Below are 27,983 nucleotides of genomic sequence, written 5' to 3' on the forward strand. Positions count from 1 at the left end.
CAAGGGGAAATGATTCTTTCAGGTTTGCAGTGAAATTTTATTTCTGTAGAGGGAAGGGGCAACACAGAACCGCTGACACTCTCACCCAAGGCTTTGTTCCACCTAACTGTTGTTTGAGACCTCGGTTCCGTGGGCCATCGGGCTCCTTCATCGACCTCCTCTTCATCAGCCTCTTCTTCCTCGGTCTACCTGAGACCTAGGAGGCCACCGGGGCCTGTAACGTGTTTTCCTCTCAGCCGATGAGCCCAGGGGCAGGTGTAGGGCAGCTCCGAGTAGAGCCGAGGCACGTCTCGACCCTTCATAAAACACGGTACTGCCCGCCGACCCCTGCCGCTGCGGCGGTCGGGGGAGACCGCGGGGACAAGGCCAGCGGGACACAGCGGGGAGGCCCCTCCCTCCCCCGTGCCCACCTCCCAGACTTTCCCTCACGGCCACCCCGGGAAGGGCCGCGCCCGGCCGGCGACCCCACCGCCCGAACGCCACCCGCGCGGGAGAGCGCCCTTTTGCCGGCCACGGGCAAAAAGGAACCCGCGGGCGCAGCCCGACGGGCGGCCCGGCCGCGGGGAACCCCTTCGCCCCTCAGCGCGGGGAGGCGGGCCCGCCGCGTCCGTGTGTGTGTGTGTGTGTGTGTGTGTGTGTGTGTGTGTGTCCCGAGCCCGGCGCCTCCGTCCGCGGGAAGGAGGCGGGCAGGGCAGGGCCGGGCCGGGGCGGCGGCGGGCGGGCGGCAGGGAGGGGAGCGCGCTGAGGGGAAGAGCCGGCGCGCGTGGCGGGGAGGCGGCGCGGAGGGAGGGCAGCCCGGCTGCGGGAAGCGGAGCTCCGCGCTGGGACTGGTTCCTTCGCAGCCATTTTCTGTCCAACCAAACAGCCGATTTGCGGAGGGAGCCAACCAGGGCCGCACTGGAGGTTTGTGCCTGGCTCCGGCCAATGATTGGTAACCGGTTCCACTGCAGGCTCGAATGAAATGTCCGTCTCCCTCCCCGGGCCCCGGCGCTGCCGCCGCGCCGCCGCCGCGGGGATCAGGAAGTGGGGGGCGGCAGCCCCCGGGCCCCGCCGCCGGCCGCTCGCCTCTTTGTGCGACCGGAGGCGCGGGGGCCTCGCGGCCAGGGGAGGGGAGCGGAGCGGAGCGGGCGGGGAGAGAGGGAGGCGACGGCGCGGGCGGGGAGCTGGCGGCGGGGGGTCTTGGCAAGGGCGGCGGGGCGGCTGCCCCCGCCGGTGTCACCCTGTCTCCGTGGGGTCGGGAGCGGAGAGGTGCCCCCCCCCCCCCCCTTCGCTCCGGCTCCATTTTGTGGCCTAGGCGGAGGTGGGGGTAGGAGGCGGAGACCGGAGTGCCGTTGCCCCGCGGCCGTGTCCGGCGCGGGCATGCCGGGCGCTCGGCACCCCTCACCGGTCGCGGCGGGGCACCCGCGGGGCGCTCGGCCTCCCGTCGACCCGACCCGGCCTGGCGGCCGCCGCGACCCCCCGGCAACAAGCTGCCTCCTGGCCCGCCGGCCGCGCTCGGGCTGCCCCAGGCCCCTCTTCCCGGTGGCGGCATGGCGGGCGGGGGCGGCTTTGTGGCGGCCGCGCCTCGCCGTGCGCGGGCGGAGGGGGCTCCGCTCTCTTTTGTTTTTGCCCGGCCAGCGCCGCAGCCCGCTGAGCCCCCTCCCCTCGCCGCGGGAGAGAGAGGCCGCGGCCCCACCACGCCCACGGCCCCTCGCCGAGCCGGGTAGCGGGGCGAGAGCGGCCCGGCCCCCGCCGCTGCCGCCGCGGTTGTTGAAACCGAAATTTCCGTGAAGGTCTGGCGGTGTTTTGCTGGGCTGAGGGAGTGTAGGGCGAGGCCCCGGGATGTGAGGGTGCCCGGGTGAGCGTGCGGGCAGGGCGCTTGGGGCAGCAGATAACGGGCAGTGGTCGGCAGGGGGGCTCCGGCCGAGCTCCCGGCCAGCCGGCAGGTACCGGTGTGCGGCCTCTTCCCCCCGCAGGCACGGGAGGCTGCAGCCTTCAGCACGGAAACCACAGCCGAGGTGATAGACAATAAAGTTCCTAGATGACCGGGGAGGCGTTGTCTTGTTCCATTTGAAAACAAGGGATCGCGATAGACAGGTGTCCATCGAATAGGTGCGAGCTAGGTGCGAGGAAGACTTTGAGGCTATTTGTGTGAGTAGGAAGGTTTCCCCCTCGTGCCCCTGCGCTGGCTGCGGTTGCATCATAGAAGGGCACGAAATCAGGAAGTGAGATCGATCGGCACAGCCGAGCAGCATCGACGACTTGTCCCGTAACACACATGGCAGGTAGGAGACAGACGGGACTCTGCTGTTCTCAATGTCTGCACAACTGTTGTGCGTTCAGCAAGTGGTGTTTGGGCATACCTGTGTGTGCCAGCCCCTGCTCCGTCCAGAAATTACGTAGTTGGTGATCCTGAAGAGTATTGTCTAGTTTACTCACAGGCAATCATACGGGAAAATTAAAAAAAAAATAAAATCGTGTTCTAGTAATGTTTCTGCAGCTATTAAGATACGCTGGTTAAAGAAACCTTTCTAGGTCCTGCAGCAGTACTGCAGCAATAGAAAATCAGTCAACGTCTAGTCTAGCTTTACCAGTTTCTTCGAGGCTTAACCAAAAAGACTTTGTTCTGCAAAGAACTGACATGTAAAAGCTACCTAGTATGCTTGGATTGCTTTTGGGAGGGCAAAATAATCGATAACAATGACCCGAAGCTTTGTAGGGAGCGAGGGACAGAAATCTAGATTTCAGCCATTGAATGTTCTTTTATGTGTAGTAACCTTTGCCTATCTTGCTGATAGATGGAAGTTAGTGTCCGTTAAAAAAAAAAAAAAGGCAGCTTTCTCGAAAGGAGCTCAAGCAAAATAGTAGCAAAAAGCAAAATGGAAGGAGCTGCTTTGGGCATTATGCACAGTCTGGCGTTAATTGGCTTGCAGGAATGGAGGAATGGTGTTTATGCATAATCATTAGCATAGCGTTCGGAAACAATAAGATTAGTGATTACTTTTTTTTTTTTTTTTTTTCCTGCTTGTGTGGCCTATGGCATGACAGTTACAATGTTAAGGGAGGATCCATTTGTAATTCTCTGGGAGACCCAAGATGGTTTAATGTGAATCGTTATTTATGAGGCCTGCACGAGTTGCTTGTGCTCTGTGTTGAGCGGGTGATTGTATATGGTCTTGGCTGCTAGCAGGTACAGCTGTGGAATTACATTTGAAAGAAGTCAAGAATTCTGGATATTACTCTTTATACTTTAATATTTGACAGTTATACCAGTTCAAAGTTTAATATATATCATATTAGTTGTGGTAATAATTACTCGAAGGGAGGCAGCATACAGAAATTGAGTGAAAAAGGTTGTTCAAGATACTGTAAATACATGAAATGTTAAATACTGTGAAACTTTCAGGTATCTTGTCAACATTTAAAAAAGTCTTTCAAGGCTCTTCCTTTAGTGCTTTCAAATGCAAATCTCTAATGTCACTTCACCTTTAAAATTTTGCTTAGACAGAAACTTGACTTTTCAGTATCGAATTTTGCGATAGTATTTCAGAGAAACAGTGTGTTTGGAAATTGATGGTTTAGTGGCAAGATGCTTGTAAAAAGTGCAAAATACGACTTTATATATACACATACTAAACAATGTGTAAATGACATCAGTAGAATAAAAGAAAGCGTCAGCAAATTTGATAATTTTGACTGAAAATACTGGCCTGATCTTAGTTTTTGTAAAACGCTACATGCCGTATTGCTTGGGAGGAATGAGCGTATTGGCATACTTGATGTACTACTGCAATGAAGGAAACATAACCAACTTACAAATGTTATCAGACTCACAAAAGAAAAAGGCAGGATTTATGGATTGCAGCTTTAATAAACATATAAGCTTAGTTTTTCACTAGAAATGCATCAAAAATTTAATATGCAGCTTTCAGCCAGTGTTGCAGGAGGTGCTGGTGCAGTCTGTTCAGCACTGCTGCCCTCTTCCAGCTTCTGCAAAAGCAACAAAACTGCCTCCGTTCCTCCATTGCATCTCATTTTTTCCCCTCCAGCTTCTCTCTTTTATTGCCAAAAAAGAGAAGGCGTGGAAACTCCGTTTCTCTTGCTTGCTCCATCTCACCGATCCACTCCTACTTGATGTAAAAATACATGCATTGTTAGTCCACCCATATATATTGCAGCTAACCATGGATGTGAACGGTTAGCCAGCCTAGTAAGGAGCCACCACACACTCTAGCACAGCTGGATCCGTGCAGAGGGGACTTGGGACCAGTGACATCAGGGCTCGTAAGATGAGCCATGGAGTTGATAGTACTGGTATGTGGAGGGGGCCAGTGGAAAGGTGGAAAGGCCCTGTTTGGATTTCATAAGGGAAAGGTTTCCTCCCTGTGGTCCAGGGAAGGGAGCCTGGTACAGCCTAGATGCTAACAAGCCTTAGTGACGCTGTCAGGTCCTCTCAGCATCACTCTGCTTCTCCTAATGGTATTCTGCTGTGGGGGAAAACACTGAATGTGAGAGATTGGAGGAGCCCAGGATGGAGAGAGACAGTGCAGCATCTGTTTGTGTTCTGGGCACATGCTAAGAGGTTTTAACTTTATGTTTTTGTGGATCTACTAGAATGATGTCCCGTGAATGCATTTACCTGTCAGTGTTTCTTGCTGCAGGAGACACTACTTTGCTGCCAGGTGAGAGTTCAGTGGGAAATAGAGTTCTCCAGAAGTCATTGCAAAATGAAATTAAATGAAAATTGTATTTTCAGTTAAAAACTCTTTCTGTATTCTGTTTAGGAGCAGCAAGTGAGGGTGCAGAAAGCTCAGATAAAACTTTGTTGTCTCTGCTGTTATGTACTGTTCTACAGCTTTACATCTCTTGTCCTAAGGTGTGGGTGGCAAAATTAATGTACAGTGACTGATGTGGTTACTACATACAGCTTTAGTTATCATTTCTGTCCTGCTTCTGTGGCAGGGACAACTGTGTGGAAAGTGTACCAAGTGCTTCAGCGTATCATTTTCTCCTGTCACTCTTGTAGGGTAGTAGTTTTGGGGGACGGGGTGGGTAAATACTACGTGAAGGACTTAAGTCATAAGAGGCCTTTGGTTTCTGCCTCAAGAGACCAGTTTTGCAAACCATTGCCAGGTAACTTCCCCATTCTGAAGACAAAGTCTTGGTTATTTGATTCTATCTTTGTCTTTTATATTGATCTTAAGTTTTGGACCCTTCCTCTCCTCAGTGCTAGCAGGTGAGGGTTTGCATTCTTCTTTAGTTATTTAGCTGAACCACTGATAATGCTCTCTTAAGAGAGCTTTTAAGATTAAACAGGATTCAAGTTTTACTTTGAGATACTTAGGTTTTAGGTTTTATTAATTCAGTATAGATGTATTCTTGGAATAGTCTGAATTGTGGGCAGCTGACAGGAGCATATTTTCTTAAGCATCCTCCAGAAAATTTTCTACCGGATGTCAGTGTAAACCTGTATGTTCATTCACTTGCATCTTATCACTGAATTTTCTTTGATGCCCTTGATTTGAAATGTTTCTCTTTTAACATATTTCTCAGGTTAATTTCCCTGGATCCATTAATTTGTATATTCCTAGTAATGTTTGTCATGAGAGACTTAAAACCCCCTCCCAAAACTAAAACCCAAACAGAAAACCACCACCAGAAAACTTAGTTCTGCTGCTCAGATGATTTTTGATGTGTATGAATGACTATTTCGATTTAGTGTCCTGTAGTTACTTGGTCTCTCTTCATCTCTGTTGATAAAAATCAGATGGTGGCACGGTCACTTTAGAGACTGATGTGTTGTCACTTCTGATATGCTCAGCTCTCGGTCTTGATTCAGTCAATATGTGTGTGCATGGAGGAGCTTCAGTGTTTTCCTAGCACTAAAGGCTAAGGATAACATACAACGTGCAGTAAAAAAGGAGGCTTCTTGGAGGTGTGCGTGGTACGTGTTACTAGACCAACATGTTGGAAGCCCTTCTCCCTTGTGTGATTCTGTAGCCGCACAGGTGTAGGAGATACTTGTATTAAAAGACATTGCAGTCTCTCCCTGATGAAATTGCCATACAGATGCAAATGGGTACTTTAAAGAAAGTTGTGACGGCTCCAGGGGCTAAATCAATATCTGAGAGGAGAGTGCCTGTACATCTGAACCTTTTTGGATTAGATCTCCCAGGATTCTGCCTGTTTGTGAAATTTAGCATCTACTTCCATCCAAAGAAGTAGCTCTTCCTACTAAACATGTCAGCGTAAGGAACTATTGTCCGTTCAGTTTCCAGTGACTGCAGTAACTGTAGGCAGGGTGTTGTTTCTATGCTACGCTGGACTGCTGCCTTTTTAGAGTAACATCAGGGACGCTGAAAGTTTGTTTTGTGCTTTTGGGTTTTTTTTTGTTCGAAGGGAGGATTAATTAGCAACATTGTGTCGAGAGCAATGTTTTCTCATTTTCTGAGCATTGTATTGTGTTGTATGTGTTACAGACCTTGTGCTGAACTGAAAATCAGGTACGTGGTGATTGGCTTGAGTTTTGAACATCTGAAATTAAAACCATAATTCCTGAACATGTAACTGTGTTTGTTATGAAATGACTAGGATAGCAGGGGCTACATTTTCCAGCAGAGTCATGTCTGTGTCATCCATCAGGCTCAAAGAAATACTAGTAGGGTGACTAGATGATATATTAATTACAGTTGCTATATTCCAATGCCTAGATCTAGATTTGAAATGAATGACAAATTTGACTGAGATGCTTCCATCAAATTTACTTGAAGTAGTGTGTAGAGATGCTGCTCCTTTTCTCACTGTGAGGACAGCCAAGCTCTGGAAGAGGCTTGCATGGGGACTGGGCTTGCTCTGTCCATGGAGGTCTTCACGATGTGGCTGGATAAAGCCCTGAGTTTGGAGCTAACCCTGCTTTGAACAGGGATTGGACTAGAGACCTCCCGAGGCCCCTTCCAACCTGAATTATCCTGTGATCCCGGATTAGAATTTGATTATGCTAAGTGTTATGCAGACGGGTGTTAATGCTGTGCATAATCCCCTGTCCCAAGGTTGTCCTGGCGCAGCTGAACTTTCTTAAAGTAATACCCACAGAAGTAATTTCAGTTGATGTTAAGGAGTCAGTGCCTGTTTTCTTTATCTAGGACAGATCTGCCTTTTTCTTTTGCAAGACTTCTGTCAGTTTTGCTAATCGCTATTTTAGATTCATAACGTTGATAAGCTTTCACTCAAATTCTCACTAATAGTGAAATAATATATAATGTAAGTAGATATGGAAGTGTGCACACAGAAAAAATAAAAGCAAGGATAGTACCTTGAGGGTGCATTAGTCTAATATGGCCAAAACTGGCTAAAGATGCAGCAGAGGTTTAAAACAGATTCAAGCAGGAATCATCTTTTCAAGGTGAGCTGGGCTAATGAAAGTAAGATGGTTTCTTAAATAATATTTCTGAGTCCTGGCAATAAAGATTCAGATGAGGTAGCCTGCAGGATGGGTGAGCAGAAACCAGTGAATCACCACATCACTGCAGAAATTTGAAGAATATTGCAGTCCTGGAAGAAGGAAGCATTTTAGGATATATGTTTTATGGAAAACTGAAAAAGGAGAGGAGAAGAAACATCAAGACATTTAAAATAGTACTGCAGCTGAGTAAACGCTTCACGTCTGTGGAGACCCTAATTCTGAGTTAAACTCTAGTAGGTATCAGAGAACCAAAACTGAGAACCAGAGTGCCAGAAAATCCTAACTTAATTTTGGTGGTAACTTTTGGGATTTACCAAACTGCAGAGTGTTAATTGCACAAAGAAAAACGACACAACTCTTAATGATGAGTGATGTTAATTTTGGTGATCTTGACATGCAGGATTATGATATCCTTGCGTTGTCATTACAGCGAGCTGAGTAAGCAGACTGCAGACCCTTTAGAAAATTGAAAAGCAGAGTTAAATCTCACAACAAAGAGTCTGCAAAGTGCAGACAAAGCAAATTTACGTGAAAGTTGGCATGTGGAAGGCTAATGCCTAAAATGCTACAATTCCTTTGGCAGAGCTGTGTAAGAAGTGAAACTGTTTTACCAAAGCCCATCAAAAGGGACCAGAAGTGCTCTAAAAAAATCAGTCTGTGCCTGTAATCTTCCACCTCTTCTTCATCGTATGGAATAGTTTTTTTCCTTTTAAGCAGCTCCTAAGTCTACATCCAGCTGTTACAGTATTGCCTTGAATATGAGCAGCTCTCAGGTTACTTGTGCATCTGTCGTCAAGTGTAGCACCGGATGTCGCCTAAAGGTTTGAAAGCAAAACCCAGCCCTGTGGCCACAGGCAAAGTGCAGATTAGAGAGGTTAAATTGCTCATGTTTCTGGGTAGGTATAAAAATAGCACAAGATTGCTTCTCCCTCCCTCTCTCTCTTCAGGCTAATGGTTCTAGAAAGAAGTGAGCTGCATGGTCTCACTGGCGATGACCACGCGACCCCTTGGGGCAGAGGTTGTTTTTCCAAAGACACTGGGGTACCTGCACAGCTGGTGTAGGTCAGCGAGTGAATCAAGCTGGGTTCTGCCTCCCAGGGGGCTGTGTGTGTAGCTTGTCAGTAAGGCTGGCTGCTTGTCAGAAAGAGCGGGGAAGGATGGGATGTGCTGGTCCAGAGCAGGAACTGCATGAAGTGTAGAATAGGAAAGGAAGAGCTGATTTTCTAGCAAATGAGTAGATAGGCCAATGCTAACAGAGTTGTTTGGTGTTAAACGTAGCCAAGAAAATTCGGGGCAAAGGTGAATCTGGTGCCATACATCTAAGTGTGTTCAAAAATACCTTTGGATTTGTGTGCCACTGTTGAAAGAGTTTTCCATGTGCTGGGAACCCTTTCTACCTCCTTAACTTTTGCATTGTTTCCTCTCTTCAAAAGAAGCTTTATTAAAGCACATAACTGCAAAAATACCACCTTACATGGGAAGAAAGCATGGGAGCTAAATGTTCTGCAAAAGTTTTTTTTTAATATGCTAACTTTCAAGACACAACTGGGAAACAATTCAAAATTGTCCACAAGTTTTAAAAAGTGGAGACTTGAATTCAGACTTACGTTTGGCACTGCTAAAACACCCCTTTTGAACATGGAACTGTTGTCTTCTGTGATTTTTTTTTTTTATAGGCTTAAGCTTTCTACTGATCACCTGCTGATAGTGTTTAAAGACATTCATTATTCCTATAAAAAGGCAAAATACAATATGGTAACAGGTTACAGGGGCTGAACCATTTGCTGTTGCAAGAATGCACATATATCTACGTGTTGGCAAAACGTGTATGGAAAAGGCAGTGATGCGTTGGGTTGCTGTTGTGGCAAGTCCTCACTAAAGGGGTGTGAACTTCCAGGGGATGCAGGGGGCATCTTCACCTCTTTCACTTCTGCAGAACGAGGGTGCACAATACATGCGATGTCTCCAGCGGTGAGACAGCAGGCTGCTAAGGAGGCTCTGGGTCACAGCCTCTGCTCTGAACAGCACTGTGAGACCGCTTCGCTTGTTCACAAAATAGATTTCCTAGCAAACGTTGAGACTTACCAGCAATTGGCTGCTGCTGACCTCAGTAATTTTGCCATGTCTGGAAGGGGGAAGGCAGGCTTCTCCCATATTCCTCCAGCTGAAATGTGGTCAGTGCCTCCTGGGACGATAAATCCCTAGCTGGGGAGGGAAGTGCTGGCTCTTCTGGCTTCCCTCTTTCTCCTGGAATTCAAACTACCTATTAAGCTGTGACCTCGTCTCTGAAGCCTTAAGGGGAAGGCTTCTTGTTGTCCACCATGTCAAAACATTGTGAGAGGAGCAGTAAAGGATGCCCAGAGGTGTGAGGCAGGGCAGGATCAGGGAAAGCAAAGGAAAAACAGGACTCAGAAGGCACCTAGGAATGACTGGTGCCTTGGGGAGGATGAGGATGCAGAGCTAGTCCTTCAGATCTGTCTAGGAGATGTTTGTCAGTGGGCTTGACAAAAGCTGTTTGAGTGGAGGGTAATGGTGACTTGCACTCTAATAATTGTAGGTAAGGCATTCAGTGAGCGGTGGGCTGGCTTAGGTTTTGAGGGCGATTCAGAGAAACAGATGCCTTGACCTGTTCTGGTCAGACTCTCATGGGAACAAACACAAGGTTGCTGTGTATGTGCTGCATAAACCAAATGTTTCTGTGCATAGCCTGTGCCTCTGGCTGAATTTCTGGGGAAGCTTCACAAAATGGTTTCACTACTTCCACTGTCAATAAAGCTCAGTAATGAGAGGGGATACTGTTCTCAAATAACAGAGTATTTATGCTTTGTGTAAGTTGGTCTCATAGTTCTAAGTTGATTAAAGTGCTGTTTTTCAGCAACAGCTGCACTTAACAGTGTAACAAACATACCTGAGAGGTTTCCACCTTCTGGTTGTAGATGGATGGTGATAGCTCCACAACGGATGCTTCTCAGTTAGGAATTGCTGGAGATTACATTGGCGGCAGTCACTATGTGATACAGCCTCACGATGGTAAGAAATGTTCCAGTAAACGCTACTATTTCTGTGTGTGTGTATATATATATATACAATTATTCCTTCCAGTTCTTGTATAGTGCTCTGCTATCTTCTCTCAAGCTAAGAATTTGCAATTGTTTGTATTTATAATGCCTCACTGTATAAAGCATTTTTTCTGCAGTCTGAAGGTGGGGGTTGGATTTTCCAGTGTTGACACAGAGTCCTTTGGGGCAATGACAAAAAAATTGATGTTCTAGGAACTGTTTGTGTGTTGATGTCACAATAAGCATGCTTGGTGTTCGGCAGCCACACACATTTCTGCACGTAATGTGATAAAGATGATACTGAACAGCCACAAAGGTACCCTGGTGTTGTGTCTGTTTTTAAAATTATTTCTACAATGTTAATACACTCTGCTTTCAAAGGTCTTCATCCTCCAGTGTAAGATTTAAAACTGACTTAATTATTGCCTGCTGTCTATCAAATACTATTTCTGTTAACTTTTCTTTATTTCATTAGACACAGAGGACAGCATGAATGATCATGAAGATACAAATGGCTCAAAAGAGAGTTTCAGAGAACAAGATATATATCTTCCAATTGCAAATGTGGCAAGGATAATGAAAAATGCCATACCCCAAACAGGAAAGGTAGTACCCTTGTCTGGTAAAGCAAGTGTGTTAATGAGTTTGATTCCTTCCTCTGAATGAACTTGGTCTGGTAGAACAATATATTTTTCCAAATGATCCTGGTTTTTTGGAGGAGAGCCTTAGAAAAGAAAAAAAAGCTGAGCAGGAGGTGCTTGGGACCAAGTCCATTTTTCTTAGGTTTCTGAAAGCTTTTAGTAACTGCCATAGTTATGGAGTATCCAGAGTAGTATAGAGTAGCATATAGTAGTATAGTTATAGAGTATCCAGAACAGTGCTTTTCATAGGGCTTTCAAGAGCTTTCTTTTTCCAAGATGTGTTTTCTGAAATCATCATAAGGGGTTAGACTTGGTGACAATCCCTTATCCGTGAGAATATTTTCTATGCAATTATCCTTATGAAATTTAATCTGCTTTTATTGAGGTGCATAAAATTTGGAATAAGTGAACCATTTTGGATGAAACAAAAATCCAGTCATCCTGAAGGAAAGAGAATGGTTGGTCTTCCATTGCCTGAAACTTTACATATCCAAATGCCAAAATGACCTACGAAGTCTGCCTTATACCATGTAGGAGATAAGGCCAAATGTTGAAAGACATTGTATTTCTTACCACTTAGAACAGATTTTTTTTTTTTTTAAATTCATTCTGCTGAGTTGGTGATTGTATAAGTGTTTGACCATTCTACCTGTTTATCTTAAGCCTTTGCAGGGCTCCTATTACTTGCCGTTTCTCTGTTGTATTCCAATACATCTCCTGCCCCAGTAACATTTCCTCTAGCTAAAGCTGATTTGTTTTTTGTTATTTTTTTTCTTTTTTTTGAGATTACTCTGAAATAGAAGCAAGACATAATTTACTTGCATCTGCTTGTACTTTCATGGTGTTCAGGGCTTTCTGGAGATCTGGGTGTTACAGTTATATCTTTGCTGTGAAAATCTCTTCACTAGTCCATATTGTCATAAATTTTTAGTGATCAAGATGAGATTTTTCTCAAGAATTTAGCATATGGGATGTCGAGCTATCTTGAAAAATCAGGGAGGTTCTTGTGAAAAACTGCAAGGGAAGCTGCTGGCTGATGAGTACTTCTGAAAATCTCACCCTATGTCTCTGAAAATATCAGAGGAACTAGTGAAGATTCTACATACAGTTTCTGCTTAATATTTAAAAAATACAAACAGGTTATTCTCGTGAAGAATAAGAATCTTAATTGTTGTAATCTTTCAGTTCGCTCCTGTCAGCTTCCCAAATAATCATGAGTAATGCTTGCTGTTATTCTAAATCAGGTAGATGACTTTTGTCCAGCTGAAAACCATAATCAGATTTACTTACTTCATTCTTGCCAGGGGCTTATGTTTCTTCATCTGAATTCTCATTTGGAAAATTTATACCAGAATATTAAAGCATTAGAGAGGCTTGCTGCTAGGCATGTATTCTAGTCCCTGAATCTGGTCAGGATTGCCAGATTTGTGGGAACATACTGCAGTGGGATTGGAACTGCTGGGTCAATTAAAAGGAAGATGGAAGTGGGCTATGATATTATAATGAGGAGGTTTAAAGAGAAGGTGTAGATAAGCAAAGGAAGCAATACTGGAGATGCATCTATATGTAAAAGCTTGTACAGACCATAGTTATGACTTCAGGAGAGACTGCCTGTGCTGCTTGAAATGGTAAAACAGATCAAAATCATGTTGCAGCTGTGCTTATGCAGAGCAGTGATGACATCCAGTGGTTCCCTCACATACAGGTGTTGCCTAAATGGGTATTATCATCAAATTTGGGGATGTTTTCTTTATTATCTAGCATAATCTTTGTGGGTTTTTTTTTAAGTCTTCTTGCATCTCGATGAATAATTTTATGATACTTTCTCCTTACTAGATTGCTAAGGATGCAAAGGAATGCGTGCAAGAGTGCGTAAGTGAATTCATCAGCTTTATAACATCAGAAGCAAGTGAGAGGTGTCACCAAGAGAAAAGAAAGACGATCAATGGAGAGGATATTCTCTTTGCCATGTCTACCTTGGGATTTGATAGCTATGTTGAACCTTTGAAGTTATACCTCCAAAAATTCAGAGAGGTTGGTATATACTTCAGTATTTCCTCATTTATTTAGGCTGGTTGTGTTTATCCTTAGCTCCCTGTCATTGTAATAGTATAATGGATAACTTGCATAGTACCTCACAGTCAGGAACTAATGTAATGTTTAAAAGCTTTCCAGAGGATATCAAGAGAAAAAGGACTAAGTAAGCATTTTGATTAGACTTGCTGATTCAGAGTAGTTAAAGCTTTCAACTGAATAAATTCTCTAATATATTGCTGGTAGTAAATCACTCTGTTCTTTAAAGGTGCCTATTAAGAATACTTAATTCAATCTTTGAGTTCAATCAATAAAACTGTACTAGACTGCATCCTCCGAGGAACTAGCCTAATGCCTATTGTTTGTCTGGGCTTCAGATCTGCAAAAGAAAAAGTTGGTTTTCTCATGTCGGAATTATGATTCACATGGAAGCCTATCTGCTTCCATGATTTTTTTAATCTGTGGTTTTTAGCCAGTTTGCTTTTGATACATAGTATGTGCTAGGTATATGATCCAAGCAGTTTAATTTATCCCTTCTCTAGCAGAAAGTGACTTTTTTTTCTTTCAGCAGTTTAAATATTTTGAAAAAGAAGTTGCTTCTGCTTGGGCTTTTTGTTCTGGTCTGCCCCCTGCCTCCTGAGAAGAGAAAATTATGCTTGCTTGCTTGCTTTACTTTAGCGTTCTTTTACCTCAGAATACCAGGTTTGACCAAACAAATCAAAGGTATTTTTATCCAGTGACCTCTCTTCCTCATAGTCCTCGATGTGGAAGTTGTTCAGGATTAAAATAATCCTGGTGGAAAAAAAAAATCAAAACAAATTAACTTTTTTTAAAAAAATGTGAATCCCTCTGGTATGGCTGCTTGGTTTTACTGACATGAGTGAAGCAGGTATGTCTAAATTGGCAGTGGTGTAGGTATAGATGCCGTTCAGACTTTGTTCTAAATCTTATGTTCTTTAATCAGACTTGCTAGTGGTATTTAATTTACTGATAGCACTTGAAGCTTCCCATTCACAAAAGGTTATTTGCTGTGATAACTGAGTAACAGGAGGTGTAATCTAAAAGTTGAAGTACTGCTGTGTGCTGTCTTCTTCCAGTCCTGTGTAGCAGTTGCACATGCCATCATGTGCCTTAGTAAAAAAACGCAAGTAGTGCCTAACTGATTTCAGTACTTCCGGAGAAGTCTGAAGTGGGTCTATGCTACTTTCATTCTGAAATGACTGTTTTTGCAGGTATGTTCTGTGGTAGCAGAATAGTGGAACTGGGTTTTATTTGGATGGATGGATGAATGGATTGGATGGTTTTGCTTACCAGTTTTAAACCTCCATTCCAGCTAGTTCTGTCTTCAGGGTGCCATATGTAGTGAAATATTTCTGGTTTGTAGCTTAGTATTTAGTCTACACCAAACAGTTGCAGAGAATACTTTTTATACCTATATTATTTTCTTAGATTCTTATGTAATAGCATAGAACATCAAACTTCATACTTGCAAAACTGCATGCAGATGACTGGGAGCCTTGGCTTTCTGTGCTGATATCCTTTCTGGCTGTAGTCCTTGATGTGGGAAAAGAAATCCAGTATCTTGGTTTTAAATGTCAGCTCTAAGTTGTATGATGATGGCACTTGCGTGTGGTTGGTAAGCAAATGTTGCACATTCTCGGTAGTTCTGAGATTCTGTGATTTCTTGTAAATGCTCTTAACTGCTCCTTCTGGGTTACTGCAGATCTTCAACTTTCTGTAGAAGGTGAAAGCCTTTCTTGGAACTACACAATCCTAGTTTGTGGAGTTTTTGTTTCTGAGGAGTATGGCTAAGATGAAAAACACCCTTCATATATTCTTGTACTACACATGTTCTTAAATCCCATAGAGTTTACAGATTTTGGATTTCAAACTCCAGCTTGTGCACAGTGACTCTTCAGAAAGTTCCAAACCTTGGCGTCTTGAAACAATATCTCAAGCCAACTGTAGTCTAACGCAAATTCTTTCTCATTTTCCTTTTTTTTTTTTTATTTTTCCTCTCTCCAGGCAATGAAAGGAGAAAAGGGCATTGGGGGAACAGTTACAACTGGAGATGGTCTAAGTGAGGAACTCACAGAGGAAGCATTTAGTAAGTAATACTTTTTCATTTATTACATTATTACTATGGCTTTTCTATAAACAACACTTCCTTTAGACATCAGAATTCTTACTTGAGGAAAACATCCTGTGATCCACTGAGATTTTCATTTGACATGTCTGGAGAATAACCTGTTCTCGGATAAATTCTCCTGACTGGGAGGAATTTATAGTCAGAATGAAGTAATATATTGATAAGAGCTGACACTCTAGTAATAGCTAATGTCAGCTGTGGAAGATTTTTTTAAATGCATACACTAGTGCCAGTAGTTTTCTCTACATTAAACACAGATTATAATGAAAGGTGCAAACTTTTTTTTCCTTTCTTTTTCTCCCCTCCCCCCCCCAGTAGCTACATATTTAGGCCACATTCGTTCTACTTGCAAGACTGTTGGGGAAAAAGTAAAATAAACTCCACTTGATGACTTGAGGAGCTCGTCTTTGAGAAATGAGCCAGAGAAGAACATCATCTTCGTATAATTCTAAAACATTTAGTATTTTTTATATTCAAAAGAATGCACAGATTGGCAACTAAAAGGTGTAGGGCAAGGAGCATCATATGCATTCACTGTAGTTTTTCTTCCTTGTACTGTGAATTAAAGCCTGACGGTTGTTGGGACTTTGTGTTGGTTTTGTTGATGCTGGATTCTCGCATGTGGTCTTCTCCTTGGCTTTTAAATATTATGGGCTGGTAATCTTGAAGCTGATACAAGAAAAATTAGGAGGTGCAGCTCTAATCATATCTACTGATGAGATATAGTTATTTAAGTATCTAATAAATCTTCTGTTTAAAATCACTAGTAGACTACTGAACTAGCAAAAATTCAAAGCCTGAGGACTGAAATTACTTATTCAGGGTCTGAAACACACTTTGCTCCCAGTATGATGGTTTTGGCTATATAAAACAGTACAGACTCTTTGGGTCTCTTCTAGACTGGAAGATAAGCCTATAAAACTATCTGGAAATTAAGAATCTAAACCTAAATATTGCAGGGGACCTATAGAAAGCTTTATTTTTTTTTAATGTGACTAATTTTATAATTAAAGATTAGGCAATGCAGGTAGTAAACTCTTACCCATACTCATATGTAATGCTCTGTTGGTTCAGAAGTAGTAAGACACTGGCACCACTATAGGCCAAATTTATTTACCTTGAGTATGTTGCGTATGGTTTTGTAGATTGCAGCTGTTGGGAGTCTGTCTGGCTTGGAAGCTTGTCAAATCAGTGTATAGAAATAGTTCTAAGAGCTTTATTTTGTATATATTCTGATTTGCACTTCAAGCATGTAAACTGCAGCTCGAGAGTTGAGGGAAAATATGTAGTTGGAAACTTTTGATTGTGTCTGCATCCAGTATCTTGTTTTGTATGGACAAAGAGACAAATTGACAGAAAGTTTCTCCTCTGGATGCTCATGCTCTGCTTAGCCTGAGTACAATGCCCACTAGAAAATGTAAATGAGAAAAAAGGAATCCCCTTACATCTGTGGATCCTCTGTCCCCTTCCCGAATTTGATACGGCTCCTGTTAAACAGCAGAAGGTTGAAGATCTGCTCCTAGTAATTTGTTCAGATATCTCAGGCTTGGGAGCCTCAGGATGCTCTATGAAATAAATCTTAATTTATCGTGATTTGAAAAGAGCAACTTTGGAGATAAATATTAAGTCTTGGCAGGATGCAAAGGAAATGTTGCAGTAGCAGAAGGGAAAAAAAAAAAAAAAACCACAAACAAAACCAAGCCAACTCATGAAGTGCTGCAGGGGGCAGCTCTAAATCTATTAAGAATGAAGGTCTTGCTGCAGCAGTAGCAATAATAGCTGTGCTACTGTGGCATAACTCTTAGCTCTTTGGATTAGTTTAGTGCCACGGCTGGGTCAGAGGCTTGGCATAAAACTGTGTTGGATGTGGAACATGTGTGTTGAAGGGCAGTAAAATTTTCGACCTGCCACAGCCATTTCTCACTGTAATCTTAATGCATCTCTTAACTTGCAACTTATGTATTTGAAAATTGTACAATGAAGGTAGGAGGAAAAAAAATCAAACCAGCAGTTTAAGAACCCCAAGCATCAGCTTTCAAATGCAAGCTGTTACTCTGTTTTCAGAATTTTTTTATGGGTTGTCTTATTAATACATAGTAACAGTCATGCTTCAGAAAGAAAAAAGCCACATTGTTTGTCTCCCAGTGGAGAATGTTACTCTACAGTGACTTAACTTACAACTTGGAACAGTTGTGCTGCTTTGCTTCCGAGTAGCAGTTGTAACATACCTGTTCTGAAGGTTGCAGAGCTCAATGTACGTGTTACTGTAAAGGTTTATCTTAGAGCAGCACTCCCTGTGTCTTCTCTGTGAATCTCAGGAGTGTTTTTTACTCTGTTCATTGGCTTCCTCTCTCCTCTACAAAATTCAGAGTTCTTGTGTGTACCTTGAAGGGCATGCCGAAGTCAAACAATGTCATATCAGTCTCTGGCAGTGCCTTTTTTTTTTTAATTTTCTTTTTTTTTTTCTTTTTTGTCATTGACTGTCTTTGCTGCCTTCCATGGGGCTTCCACATTACAGAGTCCCTGATGGATCCTGTTTTATAAGGAAGCACAGTGATTTCACTGAGTTCCTCACGCACATGTATGTTCAAGTGCTAACCTTCTTCTAAACAAAACCCCCTGAATTCTCCAGGTTTCTGGGGGTACTGAATGCTGGAGATTGCTTTTTCAGTGGTCAGGACAGCAAACTCCACTCCCTTTGCCAGTGTACAGCTGTGTATGTTCTGCTTCAGATATGTACAGGGGAAGAAGAAGGTGCAGTCTCACTTTTAGATTATCTGTTGCAAAATTAAGTTGAATTTTGTTTCCTAAGTGTTTCTTCTTAATGGGAATACACCTGTTTACTTGTAACACTCAGTAACAAGTCTGTCTATATGCAGTGTAGGGTGGCAGCTGTCAGGAGAGGAATGGCTCCATAGTCCTGAAGCAGACCACAATTAAAAGTTATTTAATGGTGACAGACACATCAAACAAGGCTCTGTGTATTCTGCAGTTCCTGTCTTAACTTTCTTAAAATGCTCTTTCTTTCAGCTAACCAGTTGCCAGCAGGCTTAATAACTACAGATGGCCAACAGCAGAATGTTATGGTCTATACAACATCGTATCAACAGGTACTGTATCCCATCCCCTACTCTCCCTTCTGCTGCTAAAATTCAAACACTAATTCATCTGCCCTCTTCTGGAAGATGAGAATGAATTTTATTTAGTCCTTTGGTGGTGGCTGTCATGACATTCCAACACTGTGACAATTCAAGGCTGCTAGCTGCAACACAGTTTCAGAAAAGGTGCATTTGAATGTAAGCTTGCATTTTCTTTCTCTAGATCTCTGGTGTTCAGCAAATTCAGTTCTCATGATTTGAAGAAAACTTTGTATCTGGGAACAGGAGACAGAAAAGCTGTGCAACTCTAACGAAGAGGCAGTTTTAATGACTGGTGAAGAGATTTATCTCTTTGTATATTAAATAGCTGTAATGTAGCTACCAGAAGCTTGACTAATTGAGGTGTGAGTTCTGACTCAAATCTTTTTCATGATGATTTTAAAAAAAATTGGATTTTAAAGGTATTAAAGTATTTTTGTTTTGTACAAGAGTTTGTTGCTCTGTATAACTCCTGTATGCATTGTATATTGCAATTTATTACTGTCAGAGATTTGTAGACAGTTTCTTATTTTCATATTGAATCATGTTACTTTTGTAATTCAGGTAAACAGCTGGGTTAATTCATGTTTACCCTTTGAATAAAATTGTAAGGGTAAAGTTCATTTTTGAATGCAAGTTGCCTTTATTATAAAGATTGAGTTGGTCTTGGTTATGTAACTTGTCTTGCATGACAACCTCAACTAACTTTACATGTCAGCATATTTATTGAAATTTTGAAAGGGACTTTTTCCTCATGAAACTAGCAGCTCAAAAGAATTGCTACAACTGTTTTTTTAATGTAACTTCAGAATTAAAAGTTAATCAAAAACAACCAATGCTCTACTACATTTAGAGACTTTGAGCTTATCAACAGTGCTGATGAAAACATTCACTGTGTGTGATGCAGGTCTTCATTTCTTCTTTTTTTCCCCCAGATGAATTAACTCTCTTTAGACTTACTTTGATATATTTAAGGTAGTCTTTGTGCTACTGAAATAACCCTTCCTCTTTATGTATGGTTTTTAGAATCCAAAACTTAGAAATTCAAGGGTAGTGAGGGTGGGAGGGATTTTTATAGTCCTTGTGGTAAAAGATCTCATTTTAACTTTTTACTGAAATGTTTTAAGGTTTCTTGTGAGACTGTGTGAGCTCAAATGTGTTAGCGACTTTTTGTGTACAGGCTGCGTGTATGTGTGAGTGCATGCGTGACAAACTTGAACAAGTGATACAAGTCTGAAATGGAAGACAGACTTCTAGTTTGCTCTCTCTTCCCTGGTTTTGCAATAAACTCTTACCTAGGTAATGTAGTTCTGTATATTTAGTGAGCTGTTCTTAGTAACATTGCTGTTTCTTTAATAATTGGGTGGGTAATTTTGTTAGATGCAATGTCTTAGCCTGTTAGGATAGGGATGGTGGTTTTAGTAATATATCTTAATCAGACTGAATTTTGGGACCTTGGATATTTTTACTGTTTGCAGTGGACTGAAATGTAATATAATAATTATCTTTCCACATACCTGTCATTAATTTAAGCTACTACACCTTGAATCTGTTGACATATCATTTCTTGCTGATTTTGTCTTTTTTTTTTAAAAAAAGAAATAACAGTTTAATATTGGGGAAAATAGCTTAAACTAAGACATCCCAGAAGCCTGAAATAGCCAGTTCTTTGCTAAACAAAAATTTTATGTATGTGCAGATTTCGACAGTTTCTTACAAATCATTATCATGCTGGCAGAGCCTCTGGAGACAATCCAGTGTATTCTGTGGCGATCTGGACGGATGTGCTGGGTTTTGTGGCAGTCTGTCATTCTTCAGCAGCTATGACTGAACAAATGGAGTTTTTCATTAAATGTAAAACTGAATAACACAATCCCTACATGAGCCCCTTCTGTTTGTATTCTGTTTATTTCAGGCCGTCATACCCTGTTCTTGATGTTCCTGGATTTGCAATGGAAAAAGCTGTGATCACGGCTAAGGAGAAGCTAGGAGAGATCTGGCAGTTGAATGTGCAGAGAGGGGGCTGAGGTCATCTGACACATTTGGTTGAAACCAGCTACATTTTTTAGTTATAGAATCATAGCATGGTTTGTGTTGGAAGGAATCTTAGAGACCATCTAGTCCCAACCCCCTGCCCCGGGCAGGGACACCTTCCACTAGCCCAGGTTGCCAAAGCCCCGTCCAACCTGGGGCAGGCACAGCTTCTCTGGGCAACCTGTGCCAGGGCCTCACCACCCTCACAGGGAAGAATTTCTTCCTTAGATCTAATCTGAATCTACCCTCTTTCAGTTTAAAACTGTTACCCCTTACCACTACATGCCCTTGTAAAAAGTCCCTCTCCGGTTTGCTTGTGGTCTGCTGTCTCTTCTGTGAGTTTAGGTTAAAGTATTTTGAGTTTGTGGTTTGCATACTGTCACGTGAGCAAAGAAGCTGATACCACTTTATTTTTCCTTTTCATTTTTCTTTCTCTTCCCTCTCACGCCCCCAAGGTCCAGGGGCAAAACTGCAACCAGCTTGCTCATTCACTTCCTGAAAATACACATGTAGAAGTAATGGTGTAACACTTTAATCTCTCTCTGAAAATATTTACCTAATAAAGTTTGCAGGGTACTATAGTGCTGGTAAAACAAATGTGGTCTGAGGAAATACTTGCCTAATTGATACTAGTAGTAGCAACAACCATTGTGGAGTCTTTATTTTTGTTTTAACAACGTATAAGTGTTCTCATGTTTCTCTTTGTAAGTATGTACTCAAGGTTTAAAAGCAGCTTAGACCCAAACCATGAGCAACTATTTCTGCTCTATCCCATTTGCTACAAAACTGCAGTCTTTGGTTCTCTGACTGTTTTGTTTGAACTGACATAACCCCAAATTGAGCTTGAGCTGAAAACAGCTGTGGCAGCCTATGCTAAAACTTGGAGAAATACTGCTTGAAATAGCAGTGATGTTCAAAAATCTTTTTCCAGACACAGTGACTTTTTTTAGGTGTCTTTCCATGACAAGCACATTTTACTACATTAATTTTCTTAATGGATTTTTGTGTGATTTGATCTTTCTGATCTATCTTTCTAGAGTGGTCGTGGTTATCTTTAAAAGCACCAAAATACTTATCTCTAGTCAAAATGCTGTTACAAGGAAAAGCTAATTTAGATGGTGGTCTTCTACATCCCATTTTCATTACAAGCTTAATGGGAGCTGAGGTTTTGCCTTTACCAGTCTTGTTGATGTACATATGTATCTTTACTATTTATTCCTCTCTTCTCATCTCTACTGAATGCTAAAATACGTGGCTGGATAGTGTAGCCAGAACACAGAGGGAGTCTTGGCATGAGGTGGCACATCCTAAATATCTACTGACCCGTGCTTATCTGCCTGTAGCTAAAAATCAGTCTGAATTACATGGGCTATACTTTAAATAGCCATCATCCTTGAACTGCACCCTGGGTACGCTGTGAATCACGTCAGATTAGGAGATGGTCCCTATTGCAGAGTTTCAAGATGGTGCTCGTTAACATGTTGTAAGCATATATGGGTGGTTTCTCTCTTGCCTTTGGCAGGAGAGGAAGCTTATGGGCAACTGTACGTGTACCGGAGATTCCTCGGTGCAAAGCAACACGGAGAGCCACGGCTAGTGTTAATCCCCAGCACCTTGCTGTCACGTGAAGAGCTAGCAGCAGCCATGCTTATAGCTATAAAATTCTTCATTTTGCAGAGCTTTGAATGTGATTAATGTTCTAGTTAAGTCACACAGACTTGCTGCTTCAGTTACATTTACAGCAATAACATAACTTGCTTTTAAGCCACTGCATTCCCAAGTGGTGCAGGCTAGACCTTTTTCTGTTTTGATTTGTAACAAAATAGAAGGAGGAAAGTTTTTCACTTAAATTTGAAGTGAATTTTCTTATGTTTACAGATGAAAAAGAAAACCCTCTGTGTCGATTCTGGGGTGAATAATGCTATAGGGAATCTATATAGGGCCCAGGCAGACCTGTAGGAAGAAGTTAAATATTAATAATATGGACAACGGTTGCTCTTACATTCCCTTTCAAATTGGTTTGGTGAAAAGAGCAGTGGTGGAAGGATGCCTTTTGGCTGTGGTACAGTTTAAGACGTGTACCCAGTTGAAAATATGGACCAATTTCTCTTTGAAAACAAGAGATGTTGTTCTGGCATAATCATTCACACTTCCACCCTTTAGAAAAGCTGAAAAAATCATACTTAAGCAACAGAATGTCGATCTGTTTACCTATTGATTTGTGAAATTGGCATGATAATCGACTGCAACATCACCTTTGACCCTCGGGATGTCAAAATTTAATGGAAAGCTCTCTAGAAGCTCTGTGCCAGTTGAGCTTGCACTGACATCCAAGGCTGAACGCTCTTGGAGTGAGGGCAGCTTGTCCCTACACACAACAGTTTCCAAATTGGTGCCAGCTGCACCGCCTGTCTTAAATTACAGCCTCCAAGTGTGGCTGTCGAGCCAGGGAGGCGGGGGGCGGGGGTGGTGAGGCAGTGCACAGCAGCTTGGAGGGAGTCGGCCACGCTGGTTTAGGAAATCTTCCAGGCAAATTGCCAGGGTCCTATCGGGGAATATCTTACTGCAGCAACTGGGCCAGAGGATCCCTTATCAGGAGCAAAGGCACCTGATTTGCTTTTGTATGAATGAAAACTACTGAGGGTTTAAATCTGCTGGGCAGAGGAGTATCCTTCAGGCTGTGAATCTAATCTGTGTGTGCAAAATACTTAATCTAGCTCAGCCCAGTGTCAGGAGTGGCATCTGACTTTCAGGACAGAGCTGCCTGAAAGAGTTTGGTTTCTGGCTCACAAACCACAGTGATGCGTGGCTCACCCCCAGAAGGCACATCAACGACAGTGCATTGCAACCAAAGTTTTAGCAGCAATTTACTCCTGGTCATAATGGGCCCCATTTTTTGGTCCTGTTCAGGGGTGCAGACCACATTTCTCCAGAAATCACTGGGTGCATCATGACTCCTCCCCTGCCATTGGGGTAACAGTGACTAAAGCACTTCCCTGCTGTTCCTAAACTGATGTCGCTGCACATCTTCAGTGTGCACAGTAAAAGGACAAAAAAGGGTTGTTTACAACTTAGAGCAGTTCCCTGACCTGTCTGGGTACACAGCTCTCTCCAAACCGAGGGCAGGGCATGGATCTAGCCACCGTTTGTAGCTTGCCCTGGGACAACTACAGCAGAAAACTAATTTCTCACATGTATTTGCTTCAGGTGTGTCTCTAGCATGGCATAAACAAGAGGCAAAACTACAGAAGACCCTTTTTTAAAATCAACAAAATAATTCAGTAAATAAGGGCAGGGAATCTGAAATGACTCAACTGCAATGACAAGAGTATCTCCCATCAGAAAGGACACAGTAACAGGAACAGCAAATAAAAGCAACCTCTGACAGTACACCTAAGACTCATGGTTTGATATAAAAGTTGTGTCACTTGAAATACAACTGCAGCTAAAATGTGGTCACCATTTTTATGCAACAGCAAATTAGGAGGAGTATATACCCTTTCTACTCCTCTCTGCACCCTGTGCAAAGATGTTGTGGTTTCAGCTGGGATAGAATTAATTTTTCTTCTCAGTAGCAACAGTAGTGATGTGTGTTGGATTCAGTACGGGATTTGGTAGGAGAAGAATATTGATAATACACTGATATTTTTTAGTTGTTGCTAAGAGATCAAGGACTTTCCAGCTTTCCATGTCCTGCCCATGTGCAGGTGCACAAGAAGCTGGGAGGGAGCATCGTGAGAGCAACGAACCCCAACTGGCCAATGGAATATTCCATATCATATAACGTCATGCTCAGTGTATAGAGGAGAGTCGCCCGGGAAGGAGGGGGGTTGGGTTCTCTTTTGCTTCTGGGATTGTGGTTTCAGGATCTTGGGTTTTTTGGGATCACTAGCTGCGAACAGGCTGGGTATCAGTTGACAGGTGGTGAGCAATCGCATTGTGCATTGCCCGTTTGTACTTCCTCTTGTTTTATTTTATTACAATTATTAAACTGTTTTTATCTCATCCTGTGAGACTCCCTTTACCCCTCCAATCCCTTCCCCCCAGGCAGGGAAGGCTGAGCAAGTGGCTGCGTGGTATTCAGCTGCCGGCCGGGTTTAAACCACAACAGAAGACAAAATAGTTGACTCCATCAGAGCTGATTTCCCATTGCTGGGGAGAAGAGCGTAGTGCACATAAAGGACCCCAGGATACACAGGTTGGTTTCATCATCTGACTCCTTGGCCCCAGCCATGAAATTCAAAGCCATCCAGCTGCCCAAGTTCCCTGTGTAATGTAACACACCAGGAAAAGCAGCCCGGTGAGCAGGAAGCTGCCTGGAACGGGCTGGTAGGAAAAGCTAAGCACTGGGGGAGAAGGGAAGGGATCCAGAAATCTCACCTCTAGCCAGCTGGAGAACATTTCTGCTACGGGAAACAGGCTCTGTCACTTCGGGATGGGAGTGCAGGGACTGCGGGGCCTGGGGGAGCGCTGCATCAGAGGACAAGTCTGCTCTTACTCTATTCAAAACCAGCAGCAACAGCCATGTTTTACAAACCAAGCACCTGAAACTTGTCCAAAATCTCTCAAGTTGATGCAGGGAGATCAAGTTCTGTACCCACCAGAAAAAGAAATGTTGACAATAACTGGTAATTTTGTGCTGTCTGGCTTGACAGCTTCCATGTTGCTTCAGATGGCCCAGCAGCACCTTTCTACAGCAACTTAATCTTCCTAACCTTCTAATAACAAGATCTCAGTAACTAATCTTTGAATAATAACCACATAAATAGTCTGCATTTATACTAAAATATTTATGCTGTAGTGTAGGTGGGTGAAACCTCAAACTCATAGATTGAATTTCCAAGGTGGTTTTTTTTTTTCCCAAGACAGTAATTTCAGAGAGCTGCTCCCAGGCGCTGAACATTTTCCTTACGGAGCAGACAGCATATAAAGTCAACATATAAAAGTCTCCTCCCTGCTCAGGCAAAGTGCAGTCAAGAAATAATTACAAAGCTGCTACTAAAAAGAAAAAATTGGGGTACTTCCTAATACTGCACAAAGTTACGAGCTGCTACTTGTACCTAATAACTTTTTGTTAAAGGAGAACTATCAGCTTTGCATGTAAGGGGAGTTAAGAGTCCCTGGCAAAACACATTTAAATGAGAGAGTGCAAACAAAAAGAGAGGATGTAAACAAAACCAAGTAACTGGTTGTTTTGATCCTCCTAAGACAGCACATACCAAGGGTGCCTCTTACGAATCACTTGGATATAACTGTATATTGATAACTTCCATGTGTGGAAAATAGTATTTTATGATTTCATCAGATACAGACATAACTCTCTGAACACTGCTTACCATTTGGCACGCACTGAAATGCTTTGTCTCTTTCCCTCTTTGAAGATACCATATCCGAGCCTTAATTTTCATTTTAAAGAGCTGCTGTACCAACTTAGCAATTATGTCATATATTAAAAGCAGATGCTTGCAAGAGGCAAGAGCTCCCCTCAATAAAACAATGACAGCAAACTAAGCCCAGCCCCAATTTGGTATTTTTGTTATTGGCAGGGCTATAAGCTCAACAAGTAATGCGAAGTACTTCAGGCTTTTGAAGGATTTTGGGAACAGACCAAGGAGCCACTTACCACCTTTTTAGACGCCAGATTTTCACGACCTGGCGTTAGCCACACATGGATGGAGTTTGACAGAAGGGCGCACTAGCTCACAGAGATCTCTTGAGCCTTCCTCCCATCCCAGCCCTCCTCTTCCTTCCCCCTCTCCCACCCATGCAGCCCAGCCCCTCCCTTTGCTCCACTGAGCTGATGAGCTCAGCAAAGCAAACTCATACCACCTCATCTGATCTGAAATTAGACTGGGTGCGTGAAACACATCAGCATCCCTCTGCCTCCTGCCTTCCAGGCTTGAGTCGCCCATTATCCTGTTTCTCTGCACAGCAATTCCCTCCACTGTCAATAGCAGCATGGCCAAACAATGGCTTTTGCACTCGACTGGGGGACATGTGGGCAAGGAAAGTGAGGGACAAGGGGGCAGAGGGGGCTGCATCTGCAGCACCAAGCCCTCCAGTGCTGGGCACCCACGCTGTTCGCAGCCAGGGCTTCCCCCAGGCCCAGACCAGCTTTTGCCAGAGGCTGTTTCCAAAGTGGGTTCAACCACCACCCCTTGGTTTGGGGAAGGCGGGAGGATTCGCCCCACGGACCCCGCTGAACCGCTTGTCCTTGGGCCAGGCAACACACCCAGGCTTGGTTCGCCATTTTTATCGTAGGAGCATTCCACAAACCAGGCCTGCGTAAGGCCACAGCAAGGGGCCGCAGGAGCAAAATTCTCTGGCCGAGACCCGACACTGTTCATTCACAGTGGGATGTAGCTGCGTGCCCAGCCTACCCTCACCCGCTGAATTTCTGCTCTGGAGGAAGCACTGGAGGTGTGGTATCCTAAAGACTCATACATGGAGCAAAGAAATCCATTTTAAGCACATCTTCCTGCTACTTTCAACTGTCTTCTGGAAATTCTAATAAAAAGGATCTCCACTTAGCTGCAGATCAGTGGAAAACACACCAACATGAAGATTTCACAACTACTAATGGGAGGAGGAACACATTAACTGCCAACACACTGCCAATGGTCAGCGCTCCACCCTTGCCCTGGGAAATCTGGAAATCCTTCAGTGTCAGAACTGGAAGCTACAGAATAAAAGCCCTGGCATTTAGCTCACTAGAAATGTAGTAAAAACACACCAGTAACCGACTAATGCTATAAAGGAAAAAAGAAATTCTCAGTTGTTTTAAAGATAAATTCATACAGCAAATTCAAGTCTGCCTTAAAAAGAAAATAACTCCTACTCTGAGAATGTCATTAACAGAAAGAAAAAAGCACAAGGGAATTCACTAATTGTTTAAGTTTTTGCAGTTGTTTTCCACTAATGCAAGGGTCACAAATAATTCAACATCAGACAACAGTTTTACTCTATAATAGTAGCCAGGAACACAAGGAAGGAACCAATTTTAGCAGAGAGCTTTTAGCAGTTTCTTACATGAAGTCTCACAAGAGGTCTAGAAAAGATCCTGCAGACCTTTCAGCTCACTCGCTCCCCTCTGCTCCCCTGCTTCTAGAGACATGTATTACTTACATCCCCAGGAGTTCCCCATAGGCAACTGCCATAAAAGTTTAGCAACTTGCCCCAAGACCGTGACATGTGAGCAGAGCTGGACGTGTATGCAGCACATACCCTTACTAGAAGCCTTCTGAGCACAGCCAGCACTCGCTCATATCCCGTCCTTTTAGCAAACTAACAAAGCAACACCAAACTCTGTGTCACTCATTTTGAACAGCAGCAACATAACCGCTGTATAGACAGGGGGAGTAATTCCAAGATTTCATTTCGGAGGTGGCAGCCAGCACGCTGCAGGCACAAAGTCACGGGAGGGGGCAGAGCAATGGTGAGAGCACAGCAACTGCATAAGACGGGGCAGGGAAACTGGGGAACCTCAGC

The 27,983-nt window shown here is 43.2% G+C and overlaps 1 protein-coding gene across 3 annotated transcripts; it reads left to right on the forward strand.

Annotated features, from left to right (window-relative positions):
* The first annotated feature begins 769 nt into the window (after positions 1-769).
* On the forward strand, positions 770-19,084 carry NFYB (nuclear transcription factor Y subunit beta). 3 transcript variants are annotated; one of them, XM_074901952.1, is made up of 7 exons: positions 770-903; positions 10,378-10,471; positions 10,976-11,106; positions 12,978-13,175; positions 15,201-15,282; positions 18,355-18,434; positions 18,646-19,084. In XM_074901952.1, the coding sequence occupies exons 2-7, from the start codon at positions 10,378-10,380 to the stop codon at positions 18,676-18,678; spliced, it is 618 nt and encodes a 205-aa protein (XP_074758053.1). In that variant the 5' UTR covers positions 770-903; the 3' UTR covers positions 18,679-19,084. The 3 variants fall into 3 exon arrangements, with proteins under 3 accessions (XP_074758053.1, XP_074758051.1, XP_074758052.1); XM_074901950.1 differs by having other exon boundaries at positions 852-931; XM_074901951.1 differs by lacking the exon at positions 770-903 and adding an exon at positions 1,279-2,264.
* The last annotated feature ends 8,899 nt before the right edge of the window (positions 19,085-27,983 follow it).

Source organism: Athene noctua, chromosome 3, assembly GCF_965140245.1.
Source record: "Athene noctua chromosome 3, bAthNoc1.hap1.1, whole genome shotgun sequence".
NCBI classification, from domain to species: Eukaryota; Metazoa; Chordata; class Aves; order Strigiformes; family Strigidae; genus Athene; species Athene noctua.

Excerpts from the sequence above, each read along its gene's own strand:
- NFYB (XM_074901952.1), top strand. The coding sequence starts at position 10,378 with ATGGATGGTGATAGCTCCACAACGGATGCTTCTCAGTTAGGAATTGCT. Across the intron at positions 10,472-10,975 it reads TGTGATACAGCCTCACGATG|ACACAGAGGACAGCATGAAT; the intron begins GTAAGAAATGTT and ends TTATTTCATTAG. Across the intron at positions 18,435-18,645 it reads ATACAACATCGTATCAACAG|ATCTCTGGTGTTCAGCAAAT; the intron begins GTACTGTATCCC and ends TTCTTTCTCTAG.